Consider the following 17,001-nt stretch of genomic DNA (forward strand, 5'->3'; position numbering starts at 1 on the left):
TTTTTTGGATCTTCAGTGTAGAGTATCATATCATCAGCAAATAATGAAAGTTTAACTTCTTCCTTTCCTATCTTTATTGCTTTAATTTCTTTCTCTTGTCTAATTGCTGTGGCTAATGTTTCCAGAACTATATTGAAGAGAAGTTGTGATAATGGGCATCCTTGTCTTGTTCCTGATTTTAACATGAAGGTTTTCAGTTTTTGCCCATTTAATATGATGTTGGCTGATGGTTTTTCATAGATAGCCTTTATTAAATTGAGGTATAGACCAACTATTCCAATTTTTTGCAGGGTTTTTATCATGAATGGGTGTTGAATTTTATCAAATGCTTTTTCTGCATCTATTGAGAGGATCATATGGTTTTTGTCCTTGACTTTGTTAATATAATGTAGGTAATAATTTCTAATGTGCATTTGTAAATGCTGCGCAGTGAAATAGTGGGAAAATAGTATCTCTGTTCTGAGCTGAAGTGCTGTATCTGCCACGGATCTCGTCTATGTTGGAATCACTGCCCATGTGCACTGGGATCAGTGACTTGCACCTGAGAATCCCGTCTCGGTTTCCCGCTCTGGAAAGGGGAGATGGGAACCGCCTCCTTGAGGGGGCTGCTGAAAGCAATGGATGAGGGCCTGAAGGGTGTGTCCACAAATGGTGCCTGCAGCAGGCTCCAAAACACCCACATCGGTGGCAGCTGGCGTCCTTTTTGGATGGAATGAAAGGCCCAAGACCTAGCCTGCATGGGTTTATTCTCCACAGCCCAGTGGTCATTGGCAGGGGAGGGGCTGCTACTGGTGAGGATGCCTATCCTCCTGGGAGAGGCAGATTGGGAGAAGAGGCTCTCTGCACCTTATTCAACGGGATGTGTGGCAAGGCCAGGGCTCCGTGGGCAAGGACACTCCACCCCATCCTGTCTCCTCAGGCTGAGCATAGTTCGGTGGGCACAACCAGAGTGGAGTGGCCACTGTGGATGGTGGTAACTTCCTGTTGGGCACTGAGGGGTCTTCACCTTTCTTCCATGGCTTCTGAGTAGCTTGTACTGGAGACCCATAAGCCAGCACACGCTTTCCTCATTTTCAAACCCACACCTCAGAGCATCTTGAGCTGTACTGCTCACACCCTCCTTCTGAGCCCCACAGTTCTGGCTGATGATGCGGCTCTGCCCACGGGTCCCTTTAGCTTTGCCTCAGGTGCCCTGGGCCAGAAATGCCCCTGGTGGTTCCCTGTCCTCTGCTACCACATTGCTGATGTTTGCAGGGAGCCCGCTCTGCCCACCCAACCCTCCAGGTGCCCCGCCATAGATAGTGAATATTGGCAATGTGATGATCACATGGTACCTTCACCCCAGCCCCAGGCTGGCTGGGTCACACCATGCCACAATGGGGTGAGCCTCTGGAGGGCATTGTGAAGGAGGTCCTGACACAGTAGGTGTCCGGTGACCACATCCTTGGCACTCCAGGCAAGCAGTACAAAAATCTGGGAGGGAGAAACTGAGGCAGGGGCACAAGTAAGTAGGGAACAGATGAGATCTAGCTAAAGCATGAGGTGGGAGTGACGAACAATCCTATCACAGAGGGCCGGAAGTTCTGCAGCAAGTTTGGCCCAGTTAGGAAGACACTGGCTAAGGACGCTGTGACCACAGGGTGGCGGGGTCCCCAGGTAAGGTCATTTTTGATCTGGTGTTCAGTGGGTGACGATTCATTGAGCTATACACTTGAATTTCCTGTATTTAACACTTTTTGAGGGGGGTACCAGGGATTGAACCCAGGACCTTGAGCTTGCCAGGCAGGTGTGGTGCCACTAAGCAAAATCCCCTGCCTTCTGTATTTAACTTCTGTAAAACCTTTCTTACCAATGAGGTGGCCTGCCGCTGTTTAGGGAGGAGCGGGCTGGTGGAGTGAACCCTCTGAAATGTGTTGCTGCCCTGTGACCTCTTTGGACTTAATGTAAGCCCACCAAGAGTTGGGGTCACACAAAGGGGAAGGGATGGGGCCGTCCCTCCTGGGACCCAGTGCCCAGCCCACAACCCGGATTCACTTCACCCTTGTTCCCCTGCGGGGAGCTGACCTGGTCGGCTTCGGCATCCGACTGAGCCCGAGCTGTGTGGGCTATGGCACCACATGCTGGAGACCAGCGGTGCTGGGGCGATGTCCACGGGAGCCTTGGGTGGCTGAACTAGATAGATGGCCGCTTCCTGGCCCGCCTGCCCAGCTCCATTCCCGAGGTCACTGCCACCTCTGCAAACCCAGTAGGCAGGCTGCCAGGGCTGACCTTGCCTACTGCCACACTGTCATGGGAATAAAGGGTGTGGCGAGGTGCAGGGGACAGGAGCTTGGGGCGGGGGTCTGTGGCCAGATCTACTAGGTGAATACACCCGATGTAACACGTAAGAACCATCTGCCTGTACGTCTTCATTTTTTGAATAGGAGATAGTTACAGGTTCAAAGCAATCAACTTTCAGGCAGGCCCAGTGGCACAAGCTTATAATCCCAGCTACTTGGGAAGGATCACATTTGGAGCCCAGCCTGGGCAATTTAGCAAGAACCTGTATAGCTCTGTAAAAAGATCCTAGGTTAAATCCCCAGCATTGGAGTGTGTGTGTGTTCGGTGGGGATGAAGGCAGAGGGTAAAGTTTTTCAGTACCGTGGACTGAACCCAGGGCCTCATGAAATACTAGGCAAGTGCTGTTATCACCGAGCCACATCCCCAGCCCCTTTGAAATTTTGATACAGGGTTTTCCTATACTGCCCAGGCTAGACTTGAATTTATCATTCTCCTGCTTCAACCTTGCAAACAGGTGGAATTACACGCACGTAACCACCATGCCTGAACGGGAAAGTAGTTCTTGGATGAGCTACTTTTGCTCTATGAGAGCTCTAGTCAGACCTCAAACAGGAACCTATGGACTTAATGGCTTGATAAGGCAGGGAAGGGAGTTTGGTTACTCTGCACCTCCAAATTAAAGGGATTGATGGAGGAAGCTTAAAAGTGGGGAACTAGAGGTGCCAAGAGGCCAGGAGAAACAACTGGAAGGATGCCCCTGGCTAAGCTGGGAGGTGCTTGGCTCCCTCAGAGACCCACACAAGCGTAAGACAGCTTCAAGGAGGAAGCTGCAGACGGGCCAGGCACAGGACCCAGAGATCAGAAGAAGCTGGCCCACTGCTCATCTGGGCTGAGCCAGGCATTGAGTTTTTGAGCCCCAAAGCACCAGTGAACAGGCTTGTGGTCCATGGGGTCGGGGGGAGTTGGAGATCAGGACATCCAGCAGCAATTTCTGCAGTTCCTGAGTGCTGAGGGACCCGGTGCAGGTGAACCTGCTGGGGATTGAGCCTAGACAGCCAAGACTCTGAAGCAAGAACAGGTTTACTCAGATCCATGGTTAAGCTACAGGTTACGGTTTGACTTTTGGTCATGGGCTCCAAAATGTATCCTGAGATTACATCAAAGCACAAGGCCCAACAGTTTAAAAAGTCCCCCACACACCAAAAACAAAGGCTTGGTTGAATACCTCCACCAAGATGCTTCTGTGGTGGTGCACCGTCTGGAGGATGAACAAAGCTGAGACTGTGATGATTTCGGCTTCTTTGGACAGTCAATGTGTAGTTGTCAGTGTTATCAGAAAAGGTTACCTTCTCTGAGCACTTGGTTTATGGAGGAGCAAATACTGCTTCTGCCCGTCTTTGGTTGCAAGGAAGCCAGAAGGACCCTGCTACAGCCCTCTACCTGGCAACAACCAGTGTTTGCTTGTGGTGCAAGACCGCAGAGGCTTGGGGGCCAGAGGTAAAGCAGGAGCCTGTGCTCTGAGAGGGTCTCCATGAAATTCACAAGTACAGCCTTCAGCCCAGCTTTGGACTCACCGTGAGAACATAAAAGAGAACCATCCTTGCTTTGCTGAATGCGAAAGCGAACCTTCGCTTTAAAGTGAGTCGGGAGAGCCATTATCTAGTTTTCTCAGGAATTTCTTTTAAAAACGGATTCTGGCCAGGAGGGGAGGCTAAGCTACTGTCGGGGACATCTCACAGGGAAAGATGTCACAACCTCTCTGTCCATTTCAAGGGCAGCCACAGTGGAAAAATCTTCAAAGGGTTATAAAGGCCTCCAAGACTAGCTAGGCTGCTTGCAGGGCCTTGGGCTGGCACAGTGAATGGCTGTGGCCAGCTGGTTGTCACACAGCGTAGCTCCAGAGCCCTCTGATGTTGCTCCTTCTCTGTCAGCCCCTCTTCTCATTTCGTTTTCTTCTGGAAAACACTCCCCAGGAGTCCAGTGACCACACTCTGGCTTGGAAGCAGCCTGCCAGGGCCTCTCAGCCTAGTGCAGCAAATCCCACCGGGGAGTTCTCTAGACAATGGACACCCGGTCAGGACTGGTGAAGTTTTCCTCGTTCTGTCAGCAGTGTCATGGCCATGGCATAGAGGAGGTAGCCCAGGACAAGCAGCAGGGTGCAGGGCAGGGGTCTGATGCACAGCAGAGAGGCCACGATGAAGGCCAGCAAGAGGGAAACGAGTGTCCGGTAGCTGCCCAGGAAGCGCAGGCTGAGCCTGGGGCCCCGAGCGTGACTGGACACCTGTCTCCGCCCCACAGGGCTCAGCAGGTGCCTGTTGGCCAGTGTGGGCTCAATGAGGTGGTAGCGACAGAAGCTGCCAAGGAAGTCATCTCGGGAACACAGAGCGACCATCTGGCCTGCAAACTGGAGCACAAACTTTTCAAATGGGATGGTGACAGCAGGAGCCATGGGTCTTAGGGCCACACAGCACCCTCCCTCTCAGGCCACCGCAGGACTTGAGCAACTCTCGCAGGGTCACCGTCCATTGGGACTCTTTCCACAGCTCACAGCAAAGAGGATGCAGGCGTGGGGCTGCTGCCCTGGGCCAGGAGCACCCCCTGGAACCATCCTGGAAGCGGGCAGTCCCCTTCCCCCACGGCCTACTCACCGTATGGTTGATGGCGGATGACAGGCGAAAGAGTGCCCGGACCAGCCTGGCGTTCTCGTAGCTCCGGATGGGCTGCAGCTCTGAGTCCCCCTGGTACTCAATTTCAAACCTCCGCAGTCCATTGATGATCTAGAAACCCAGGCCACAAGGACAGTGTATCTTACTTCAGAGGATGTACCTTTGCCAACAGCCCAGAAGAGCAGGTTCTGCTCACCGGGACAGGACGGAACTGAGAACAATCACAGGATGACAGAGGCCTCTTACTTGGTAGCGGCCCAGGGGTGTGAGGATGAGCCCGTCCTCTCCCACGATGCAGTCTGGGAGCTGCTTCTTCCCATTTTCGGCCTGCGTGGTCCCCAGGGCGAGGGTGAGCTGGGCAAGCTGGGCTTCACTGAGCTGTCAGAGAGAAACACCTGTGCTTTCAATTTCAGGTGAAGGGTAAAGGATGGGAGCTGGTCTTCATCCCACAGCCTCCTGGCCTCAGGTGCAAACCCATCTATGAGATGAAGGCCCAGGAGGAGGGCCCTGGGATGGGCCCTAGGCTGGGTGAGGAGCAAATCCCTCAGGGAGAGGACCATGCTGGCCGTGGGACAAGCCCCAGGGCTCTTACTCGGAATATCTGGCGCAGGTACTCCAGGGCCTTCTCGAGGTACTCATCTGTCTTGCGGACGCTGTCCTGGCCCAGCTCGTCCAGGTCGTTGGCTGGGTAATAGCTGTTTGGGTCAGTGGGGCAGAAGCCCAGCCATGACAGGAAGGACTGGCCAGAGGGGCTCTCCACACACTGGTCAGAGATGGACCTGGCGGTCTGCTTGGCTTGTGTAATGAGCTGAGCAAGGCGCAGCACCTGTGAGGGAGAACCAGGGACAGAGGGCTTGGGTGAGCGGCACCCGTAAGGCAGGGCTGTGCTGTCGTCTACGCAGGGCCACCCGGGGTCAGGAGTTTATAACCAGATGGGTGAGGGATCCAGAGGGGCAGCTTGGGCCGGGGAGTTAGCTCAGTGGTGCCGCCGGTTGCCTCGCAAGCACAAGGGTCCAAGTTCGATCCCCAGTACCACCTCCCACCAAAAAAAAAAGAAAAAAGAGGGGCACCATAAGACTTATGGATGACCATTTTGTTTCGTCTTGTTACCAAAGATCGAACTCAGGACCTTGGGCTTGCGAGGCAGGCCCCAGAACCGCTGAGCTAAATCCTTAGCCCTGTTTTTTGAGACAGGGTCTTGCTTTATGTTTAGGCTGGCCCTCAACTCACTATGTAGCCCAGACTAGCCTTGAACTTGTGGCGATCCTCCTGCCTGAGCCACCTGAGCGCTGAGATTACAGGTGTGTGCCACCACGCCTGGCTGTTTTTGAGACAAGGTCTCACTACATAGTCCAGGCTGGCCTTGAACTGCTGATCCTCCTGTTTTAGCCTCCCAAATGATGGAATTTCAGGCACATGTCACCACACCTGTCACATAGATGATCTCTCTTAAATGTGAAAAATTTCCGAACTCTGCCTTATCAGAAAAAAAAAAAAAAAGTCTTTACTGGAAAAAGACAGGGAGATATAGCAGTATGTCTACTCAACATACAACCTCCTTCCTTTTCTGAAACTCAGGTGCCTTCCCACAGCTGTAGGGACCCCAGGCCAGACAGCACCTCAGATCACTCACCAGCGTCCGGACCTCAGGTCCAAACATTGGGGTGTACTTGCAGTCCTGGCCCTCCAGGCTGTAGACATGGCTCTTCACCTTGAAGGAGGCATCGGTGACGGCTGGTGGCCATGGAGACAGGAAACTGCCAGTGACGGCAGGAGCTGTGAAGAGCCGGTGCTGGCGGTGAGGGATGACGAGTTCCGGCTCCAGGAATAGCTGCTCACCTGGAAGGCAGGACTGGAGTCTGACTCCTGCTTTGCAGGCCGGAGTGCTGGTGCTCCTGGAGGGCTCCAGAATACTGCCTGAGGGCAGGGCCGGCAGCCTGAGGACCAGCTCCTGAAGCTCAAGGAGCCCCTGGCAGCACCAAAAGGAAACTGGAGATGACAGCATGCCGGGGACCAAGACCATCTCCTGACCCACCCTACGAGGAGCTACACACAGTGGGCAGTTCCACTCCACCCCTGTCAGGCACACAGGGCCTCCATCTGGAGTCTGTGGCCACAGGGAAGGCCAGGTTCAGTCAGGCTCAGAGACTTCCCCAAACCAATCTTGTGCAGAGCCACCTGCAAGCCCATGAGGCACACAGCCTTCCTGGTCTCTGTGTGTTGCTTCCTGCCAAAGACAGCCCTAGCCCCAATCCAGCTGGCCCAGGACTGACGATTTACCTTTTTGGATCATTTCAGCCAGGTTGGGCTGGGCAAAGACTTTGGCCACTCGGAACACCATCAGCGCATTCTTGGGGCTCACCAGGTCTGTGCGGAGTGCACGGTTCAGGAAGCCCACAAAGAGCTTGGTGTACACCAGCAGGTTCTCCTGGACAAACGGCGTCCTGGGGGGCAGGATGGCAGGTCAAGACCACCCGCTGGAGCCTGGTCCTCAGCCCTAAAGCTCTCGGCTTCCCTGAGCTTCCAGACTCCTTGGACAAGACCTTATGAAGGTGTCGTGAACAGCAGCTCCAGTGGCCAGGGAAGAGAGCTGTGCAGGGGAGGTAAGGCCCAGGCCCTCTGAGGACAGTGGTGCTCGAGAATGGGACTCCTTCCAAGAGGTACAAAGCCACCCATAAGGTTGGCCTGAAGCCCGATGTGCAGAGGGAAAACATAGCACGGGGGTGAAGAGAAGCCTTGGGTTCAGGAGAGGAATGTTTCATGGCCTCTGGTGGAGGCCTGGAGGGGGCAGTGGTCAGGTGTGAGGAGCAAGTGGGAGGCAACCAGGTGCTGCTCTGTGCTGGTAAAGAAGGGTGACAGGAGGCTTCAGGGTCTTCCTGGAACACTGATTTGAGTCAGAAGGAGAAGGGCAAGGAGGCAGGCAGAGGCTCGCCTCATGTCCTTAGAAAAATCCCTTCTGGGCTCAAAGCTCAGTCCAGGAAAGGCTGACCTGTGTGCCCCATATAGCACTTGGAAAGAGCTCAGTAGACCACCAGAGGCAGAAAAGGCCAACCCAAGCACAAGGCCCCCCTAGCTGTCTGCCCACTGACACCGCACCCACTCACGGAAACCAGTGGAAGAGGGGCCAGGGCCTCACCATTTCTCCAACACACACCGAGGCTGGGAGTCATTGGTCTGAGGCTGCTTCTCAGATGCATATCTCCATGGCTGGAGGTAGCTCAGCCACATTTCCAGGACCTAGTGAGGGACAGGTGTCTCCTGAAGGCCTGGTGGCTATGGGGCCGGGGTTCTTTCTACCACATTCTTGGGTGGTGTGCAGCCTGACCCCCAAGGGGCAGCTGAGGAGGAAAGGAAGGGTAGGGGGCCACCACCATGTTCCGGCATCTGACTGACCGCCATAAAGATGCCGGTGGGATCAGCTTCTCCCACATCCCCCCAGGAGAGCACAGCAAGAACTTCAAATTAAAGACATTTGCCCTTCACAGCAGCCCTTCAAAAACCAGACTCGTGAACATGCCCAATGCAGCTGGGGGGAGGCCAGAGGACACCCTCCTCAGTGCTGATGGCTAGGGTGTGGCCGGGCTTTTCTGCACCCTGGAGTCAGCCTTGGAAACTCCCACCAGCAGAACAATGGCCTTCTGAGACCTCCTTTCCATAGCCTCTGAAGGTAACCGTTACTTCCCTTCCTCAGAAGAGGGCAAAAAAAAAGCAATGGCACAAGGGTGCCAGAACTTACAGCTCTGAAGGAGGCATCCAGGGGCCAGTGGCCAAAGCAGTGCTGCAGGAAGAGGTAGAGCTTCTGCTGGACAAATCTCGGGACAGCGGCCCTACAGGGGGTGGGGTGGGGGTGTCACTGGCTGCCACCAAGGAGTGTTGAGGACTCCTTTGGAGGTAAGATCTGTTTTTAGTCCCATTTTTCAGAGAATGAAATCAAGGTTCAGAGAGGTCAGGGAACATCCTGAGGACACACAGCACACAGGCAGCTGAGCCAGTATGATGTTTCTACACACTTCTCGCCCCACACCAGTCATCTGCTCTGCTGGCCCCAGTCTCCTGAAGGCGGTGTGGAGGGGGGCAGGCAGGTGTGTAGGTTGCCATCAGGGCAGCCTCTCACTTCACCCCTGACACGGGAAGGAAGGGACAAGCAGCACCGGTACAGGGGTCTCTCTCTGGCCACTGAAAAGGGCAGATATGGAGAGGAAGATGTGGGAACAGAAGCAGTGGGGCAGCCCCAGCAGCTCTGGAGCAGAGCAGTCTGAGAGAGACCACCCTGGGCTCAGGGCATCTGCCACCTGCTTAGCCCAGCTGAGGCCTCCATGCCCTCAGCAGGAAGGGCTGCCTCGTCCCACCCCATGTCTTGATAAAGGTCACGGTGGGCGATATGGTGTGAAGCCGGAAGCCGAGAGAGCCCCGCCAGCCTGCACCCACCGTTTGAACTCCTCCAAGGGGCTGGTGGCATGGGAGTGGGCGGAGGGCGAGGCCTGCTCAGGCTTCAGGCTGTTGGCAAAGGCGTGCAGGTGCTTCAGCAACAGACGCACCACTAGCACGTGCTCCTCGGAGGGTGCGAATGACTCCTACAGTGGGGAAAGAGGCCGTCAGGACCCAGGGACCATGGGCAGATCCTGCCCCTCGGCTGGCCACTCTGCTACCCCATTGGAGGCGCAAGACAGGAACGGGGCCACCCCTGGGATCCCACTGTGCCCGATACTCAGCGGATGAGTCTCACACGTTACTGGTAGCAGTAAAGCACGTGGCCCAGCTCACGGCCAGTCTGCTCTAGGGAGGGCCAGCTGAAAGACACACTGTAAAGTGCTCTCCAGTGCACCAAAAATCCCACTGCTGTAACATGTGCCCGTGTGCCCCAACACACTGCTGCCCGTGCTAGCCTCAGGGGTCCCTACCTCCTAGCCAGCCAGCAGATCAGGCACAGGGGCAGCCCCCCAGAGCGCTGGACCCGGGTCACCCGACTGCCTCCTGGGCGTGTACAGAAAGCTCATGGCTCACCTTTTAGTGGTGGGAACTTCTCCTTTCTCCCCAGCTCATTCTCTGGCCACAACCCAGACTGCCCTACCTGCTTCCTCTCCTAGTCAGAGCTAGACAGGGACTCAGCCCCAGACGAGTCCTCTCCTGCCAGTCAGCCAAAATCCTCAGGACAAGGGTAACCTGAACTTCTCACTCAGAATACACAGGATCTTGGAGGCGAGGAAAGCCTTTCTGCTGGCCGCAGGGGTCCCCTCAGCTGTTCAGCACTCAAGTGAAGGTGGGCTCAGTGGAGCCTTGGAAGTGGACTGGGAGTGTGTGGGAGAGGCAGCGGACATTGAAGGCAAGGACCCTACATGCATCGCCAGCCTTCCGGGTTTCAAACAACTTGCAATGGCCTGGCACAGGGTCCGGCCGTGATGACCTGGCCTCAGGCCTCCCTGTCATGAAAATGCCCCCACACATCCAGCCAATACCATCACTGACCTAATATAAAGCTGGAACTGTGGGTGGGAGGTTAATTTCCTCTGCTTATTAAGTATAAAATACAATGATGTAGCTTGTCCTGGGGAAAACTCATGCTGAACTTTAATCTTCATTACAAGATATTAAGAGGTAGCACCAAGCAAGACCTTTAACAACCACCTAGGGTTCTGCCTTCACAAATGAAATGGATTAATCCAATCATTCAACTAATGAAGTAATGGGTCATTCGGAGGTGGTCAGCTGTGAAAGCTAAGTCTCTTTCACGCTCCCTGCCTCCTGCCACATGATGACGCCCTATGCCATTTCAGGACTCTGAACTGTGAGCGATAAAGCAATCAATCATCAGATGCAGCCCTACACCCGTGGCAGCGAACCTTTTAGAGCTTTCAATGATACCAAAAGCCCGCTGCAGCACGTTGCCCTAGGTTCGTGACCACTGCAGACCTCGGACCGGAACTATAAGCCAAAATGAACCTCTCTGTAACTTACCAGCCTGTGGTACTGTGTTTAGCAACAGAAACAAACTAAAACATACAGTAGTAACATTAATAATACTACTAAAAGACCAGAAGAGTAACAGGGCCAGATTCTCACACACACACACACACACACACACACACACACACACACACACCAACTTTGGAGCCTTCTACTTTATTTTTATGCTACATTTGCTAAGCCAAAGTTCTCTCCCAACTCTCTTCTCTTCCTAAGCCAAAACTCCTACACAGAATCTGGGGCCACATTTGCACTTGGCGTCTTCCACCAGGGCCGGGGCCACAATCCAGGGCCTCACACATGCTAGACAAAGACTCTTACCACTGGGCCACATCCCCAGCCCCTATCACTGGCTCACTTTTTAAAGTGTCCCAGGGGCCTAAGATATAGCTTGGTGGTATAGCACTTGCTTACTATGTAGAAAGCCCTAGATTCAGTCCCCAGCACAGACAGTTTTAAAAGTTTAAGGACATGTCCCCAAACCCCACAGCATTTCCCACTGGGCCCAGCCTCTCAAGGACTCTCAGTTCTGAGGCTACTTAGGCTTAGTGGAGGCTGAATCCAGATTGAGCCCAGCTTGCTCAGCACTTGGTCCTCCCAGGGAGCCTCTCCTCCCTCTTCAGCGTAGCTGCTGCTTCTCAACAGGGTCTCCACTGTGAGCTCCACTGACGTCACCGTCCCATTCCACACCACGATTTGCCATCTTGGCTCAAATTCAAACACAGCTGTCATGTGCTCCTTCACAGCCAAGACGACCGAGGTGTGCCCATGGCTCAGCCTTTTCTCACAAAACAGCTAACGTCACCGTCCCTGAAATACCCAAGTCTGAACTCCTTTTCACACACTTGTTGCAGAACTGTTTCCATGATGTCACTGCCTGCTCTCACTTGGCTCTAAGATTCTACAGGTTTCCTGGACCTACACACTGCGCAGCTCAGAACCAGCCTCTCTACCACCTGCAGCAGGCCTCAGCCAGACCCTCACTGCGCCACTGCACTGACAAGCACTCTGTGCTCCCACTGTGGGGCCAGGAAGGGGAGGAAAGGAGAGCAGCCAGTACTTGGTAGGCGTGGAGGGCTTGAAGGCTGGGTTGGGCAGGGCTGTGGAGGGCGCTGGAGACACTGAGTCTGTAGTGCAGAACCTCCAGCTGAGACAACACAGAGAGAAGCCAAGATGAGGCAGGAGGGCAGAGGACAAGATGACAGGACCGGGGAAGGGAGACATGGGGAAAAAGAGAAAACAGTGAGGAGGAGCCCAGACAGAGGAAGGAGGAAAAAAACAAAAAACAAAACAAAAGCACGTCAGTGACAATCCAAACAATCACAGCCCCAGCATCCTGGGGCCAACAAAGCACCACCCCTCTTGGTGGCCCAAACCCAGGACTCAAACCACAGACCAATCTGCTGCCGGGCCCATGTTGGGCACCCTCCTCGCCTTATAGGCTGAGAGACAAACGGACCCTTAAGATTACTGGGGAACCCCTCCGTGTTGCTGGGGCTGAGGTTTTCTTCAACTCTGAGGACAAAGCAATTCTGTCATCAAAGGTGCTTTTCCCTAACACTGAGACCACACTATGTAGTACCTGCCCCCCACAGCCCAGGACTCTGACTGGGCTATGCTGATGGTTAACAAGGTACAGAAGGCCTCAAGGCTCAGGAAAGAAATTCTTGAGGAGCCAGTTTCAGAAGTACTCTCTGCCCCTGAAAAGACAAATGTGGACAGGTGGCTCTGCATCTATGGGTTCAACCAACCAGGTCAGAATATGGGAGAGCGGAGCCGTATCTGTACTGGATATGTACAGCCTTTCTTCTTTACCCATTCATGCACTCATTCATTCAGTACTGGGCATTGAACTGGACGTCCAGTGCTGGGAAAGTGCTCTACCACTGAGTTAGTCTTTTTTACCACGGTTTCCTTAATAATATGATATTTATCTGGGTTAGGTATCGTAAGTGACCTAAAAACAGGAGGATATGCACAGGTTATATGCAAGTACTATGTCATGTTATACAAAGGACTTGAGGACCCATGAAGATTTTGGTATCATGAGGGTCTTGGAACAAGTCCCCCCCAAATACTGAGGGATGACTGTAACTTACTAGATTTTCCTTGGGTGTCTTGAGATGAAATTTACCAAATCAGCAGGTACTGTATATGATGTGTGTGATCAAGTCTTATGTGTCCAAAACATAATCAATGTCCCTTCCATGAATGGGTCTTTCTCAGAACTGAGGACAGGGATAGGTTGCCAAAGATGGGCTCCCGAGGGCAGCACAGACTGGGCCCATCAGGCCCACCCTCTGTCCCACACACCCCGTACTCTTCCACACTCTGTGCTTGTCAATTATATTCTGGGAAGACACAAGGACTCTCTGCCTTCCAAGTTCACAGGGCTCCCAAAGGAAGGAGCCCCCATTAATCCACAAAGTCAGCAGGACTGAGGCCGGGACAGGCCTGGACAGCAGGGGTAACAGCAGAGCTGGCAAGCTGCCGGGCCCCCACCCCAGGACTCTCCACCCTACCTCCCTGCAGCATTGCCGCCCTTCATCCAAGCACAGCCCAGAGGCACCCAGCATACTTCCTGCCCAAGCGCATGCCCACAGGGCTTCACACAGGTCAGAACACACTTGCCAGGCACTGAGGTGACTCGCAGGGAGACAGGAGCACAGAAGGATGGCAAAGGCGCCTCACAGCCTTCCTCTGGGCCAGACCTCAGGCACAAGGAGGAACCAAGGAGCAAAGTCCCAGTGAAGTCCCCGCCCCTTCCTGCGAGAACACAGGGCTGGCACCATGGCCACAGCCATCACTGCCCCCAGCTGCTGGTCAGTGAGCACACGCCTTGGACCCAGAGGGGACTTCAGGTGCTGCACTTCCAGCATTTGGAAATCAAGGCTAGGCAGGGCTTGGCGAGGATCTGCGTAAGGTGGGCATAGTACAGGCCTTGATAAATAGCAAGAGGCCTTGGATGACGAGACCATTGCCTCAGTGCCTATCCACTCAGGTTTCTTGGAGTTTGCTTACTCCTGTTAAGGCAGAAAAAAAAACCAAAGGGCAGAGCCTCTTGGATGTCCAGTCCTCTCAGTGCCAGTCCTTCTGGTAGGTCTCACCCCCTTAAGGTCTGACCAAGAGGAAGCAAATGTGGAGACACTGGGGAAGGCACCTCTCGACCAGAGCAGGGACAGCCTTCTCCCAGCCTGTGAAGGCACATGTGACTGTCCAGAAAGGTTTTTCTGGTTGGCCCTTGAAAGTAGTGTGACTATCATTCACTCAGAAGACATTGTGGGCCAACAGGAAGACAGTGCAACAAAGCAGCCCCTGCTTCTGCACAGCCAAGACACATGCACAGGACTGAGAACCTCCCAGGGTCCCAGGAAAGAAGCCAGGCCCTGAGACAAACCCAGGGGAACCCTGCCCCAGACCACCATTTACCAGCCAGAAACATGCAGTAACTCTGTACAGGAAGTAGGCAGGGCATGACAGGCTCTTGCTAGCTCAAGAAGCCCAGGATAGATAAGAGTCTTGGGCCTTTTCCCATTTTCCTCCTCCTCTGTGATGTCAAAGATGAAGTTCTGGAGCACCCTGTGCTTTAAGAGGAGCAGTGGTGCCACTGCCTGTCTCACAAGCCCAAGGTCCCGAGTTTGATCTCCCATACCAAAAAAAAAAGAGAGGAGCAATGGGAGCCAAACCCCATCCTTCACACGGACAGCACTGGGGTCTTAGAACTGGGTGTAGAAACTGGAGTAAAAGCAGAAGCAGAACAACGGCCTCTCCCCGAAACCGGAGTTGTTACAGGGTACCCTTCTTAATTTTAACTTATTTTTTTCCCGGCACTGGGGACTGAACTAAGTACCTCTGCATGGAGTTGCATCCTCAGCACACACACACCTTTTTAATTTGGGGACAATCGTGATAAACTGTCCAGGCATGGCTCCAATTTGTAATCCCCACCTCAGCCCCTCAGAGTGCTGGGATATAGCCGTGTACCACCACAGCTAGTTCCTTTCTGATTTTTTTCATTTTGAGACAGGGTCTTGCTAAATAATTAAACTGCCCATGATAGCTCAAACTTGTGATGCCCTGCATTGGCTTCCCAGAGAATTGGAATTACAGGCAGGCACCACTATAACTGGCTCCTTTTTTGAGACAAGGTCTTGCTAACTTGCCCAGGTTGCTAAGTTACTCGAACTTTCAATCCTCCCACTCCAACCTTCCAGAGTGCTGGATCACAGGTATATGCTACCATGCCAGTAACCGCTAGACTCTTCATTCCCCGCCCCCATACCCGGGAGCGAACTCAGGACCTTATACTTGCAAGGCAGTGTGGTGCCACTCTGCTAAATCCCCGGCCCCCTAGATTCTTTATTCTTGAGGAAGCCCCCTCCAGAATTGTGCCTGGCACTGATAAATCAAAGCCTACAGAGCAGGGGTCAGGGTTGTAGCTCAGAGGCACAGAGCCTGCCTGGCAAGGTCAAGGTCCCGAGTTCAATCCCTGCCACCAAAAGAAAAAAAAAAAAGTCTACAGAGTAAACTGATGCCAGAAGCCACAGCAGCCGCCTGTGTTGCTGGTGACAGTACCTTGGGAATCAGACCGGGGGTGTGATTCCAATTGTTTCACCTTATGTGAATCTGACTGTGGCTCTAAGTGTCCATGGACCATTTACTAACTGAACAGAACCATTTCACCCTGAGGGACCCAGCAGAGTGCCTGGCCCAGGGACAGCAACATCAGGAAGTTCTAGGGACTCTGCAATGTCCATCTTTTGCTGCCCAGGGAAGGAGGTAGGGGAAAGGCCAGTAAAGAGGAAGGGAGGAGGGTGGAAGAGGAGAAAGAGGAGAAAGAGAAGGACACATGCAGGAGAGGGCCCCACCCTCCACGAAGATGGCTGCTTCTGATGCTCTTGAGGAGGCCTGCTCGGGCAGGCAGAGGGTGTTTCAGTTCACCACAGTGGCAGGTGTTCACCCAGGGCCACCACCTCTCCTGAGAGCACAAAGATACTCAGAAGTGACTCACAGAGGTATCTGCAGCTTCCTCTACCCCCATAGCAAGAGCACAAGAATCTCAGCTGTTTCCCTGCCAGACAGAACCGTGAAAGCTGCACAGGGAGGACCCGGTTCATACCTCCAAGCCCCAGGGTCCAGCCCTTTCAATAGGAGACTCTCACACTAAAGAGCAATACCCACCTTGTGTTAGGGCTCTGCCTCCCACCACCCAGGTCATGAAAAGTAACTTAAGACTGAGAACAAGATATAACAATTTGACCCGAGCCAGAAGCTGAAAACAGGAAAAACAACTGGAAACATACCTTGGCATGAGGGGACTGCATTTTCTGGTACATCTCCAAGGAGTAATGATGAAGCCACATTTCAACAAAAACCTACAAAGAAGCATTCGCTGATAAAAATGTTTAACAACAGTTCCAAGATCAGTCCATGGGGAACGGAATCTCTCCAACGAGTGTTGCGGGGGAAATGTGTAACAATATACAAAAGAACCAAGTTGGAACCTTACTTATAAATTAACTCAAAGTGGATCAGCAATCTAAATGTAAGCTAAAACCTGAAATTCAGAAAAAAACATAAGAGGAACACTTCACTACCTCAGATCTAGCAATGACTACTTTTATTTTTATTTTTTGGCACCGGGGATCGAACTCAGGTCCTTGAACTTACAAGGCAGGCGCGGTGCCACTGAGCTATGACTGGCCTGGCAATGACTTCTTTAACATGACACCAAAAGCACAGGCAATGAAAGAAAGAGACAATGGAATGGCATCAAAAGATCGGGGATGAAATCCACAGCCTTCACACTGAGCTGCATCCCAGCCCTTTTAAAAAATTTTTATTTTGACACAGGGTCTCATTAACTTGCTCAGTTGCCTGGGTTGGACTTGACTGTGCTCCTCTTACCTCAGTCCCTCAGCCCCACTGCCCCAATCAACTAAAACACACTACTGTAGTTGGGAGGCCGAGGCAGGAGGATTGCCACAAATTCAAGGCTAGCCTGAACTACATAGTGAGTTCAACAAGGCCAGCCTCAATTACATAGTGAGACCCTGTCTCAAAAAAAAAAAAAAAAAAAAAAAAAAAAAAA

The 17,001-nt window shown here is 53.1% G+C and overlaps 1 protein-coding gene across 4 annotated transcripts in view; it reads right to left on the reverse strand.

Moving 5' to 3' along the window:
• Nucleotides 1–2,717: 2,717 nt before the first annotated feature.
• Smpd4 (sphingomyelin phosphodiesterase 4) overlaps nucleotides 2,718–17,001 on the reverse strand; it is a 25,317-nt gene continuing 11,033 nt past the window's right edge. For 3 of the 4 annotated variants that reach the window (XM_010620744.1, XM_010620742.1, XM_019207018.2), the window contains 11 exons: nucleotides 16,214–16,285; nucleotides 11,971–12,057; nucleotides 9,375–9,520; nucleotides 8,683–8,773; nucleotides 8,083–8,183; nucleotides 7,227–7,390; nucleotides 6,580–6,785; nucleotides 5,539–5,772; nucleotides 5,193–5,324; nucleotides 4,929–5,057; nucleotides 2,718–4,684 (listed from right to left, as the gene is read on the reverse strand). In XM_010620744.1, the coding sequence (XP_010619046.1) occupies nucleotides 4,355–4,684; nucleotides 4,929–5,057; nucleotides 5,193–5,324; nucleotides 5,539–5,772; nucleotides 6,580–6,785; nucleotides 7,227–7,390; nucleotides 8,083–8,183; nucleotides 8,683–8,773; nucleotides 9,375–9,520; nucleotides 11,971–12,057; nucleotides 16,214–16,285 (1,692 nt within the window). In that variant the 3' untranslated portion in view covers nucleotides 2,718–4,354. The remainder of the gene's footprint in view (nucleotides 4,685–4,928; nucleotides 5,058–5,192; nucleotides 5,325–5,538; nucleotides 5,773–6,579; nucleotides 6,786–7,226; nucleotides 7,391–8,082; nucleotides 8,184–8,682; nucleotides 8,774–9,374; nucleotides 9,521–11,970; nucleotides 12,058–16,213; nucleotides 16,286–17,001) is intronic. The other variant, XM_010620745.1, reaches the window with a different exon arrangement.

The sequence above is a fragment of the Fukomys damarensis genome, unplaced genomic scaffold, assembly GCF_012274545.1.
Source record: "Fukomys damarensis isolate Sample0158 unplaced genomic scaffold, DMR_v1.0_HiC HiC_scaffold_34, whole genome shotgun sequence".
Lineage (NCBI taxonomy): Eukaryota > Metazoa > Chordata > Mammalia > Rodentia > Bathyergidae > Fukomys > Fukomys damarensis.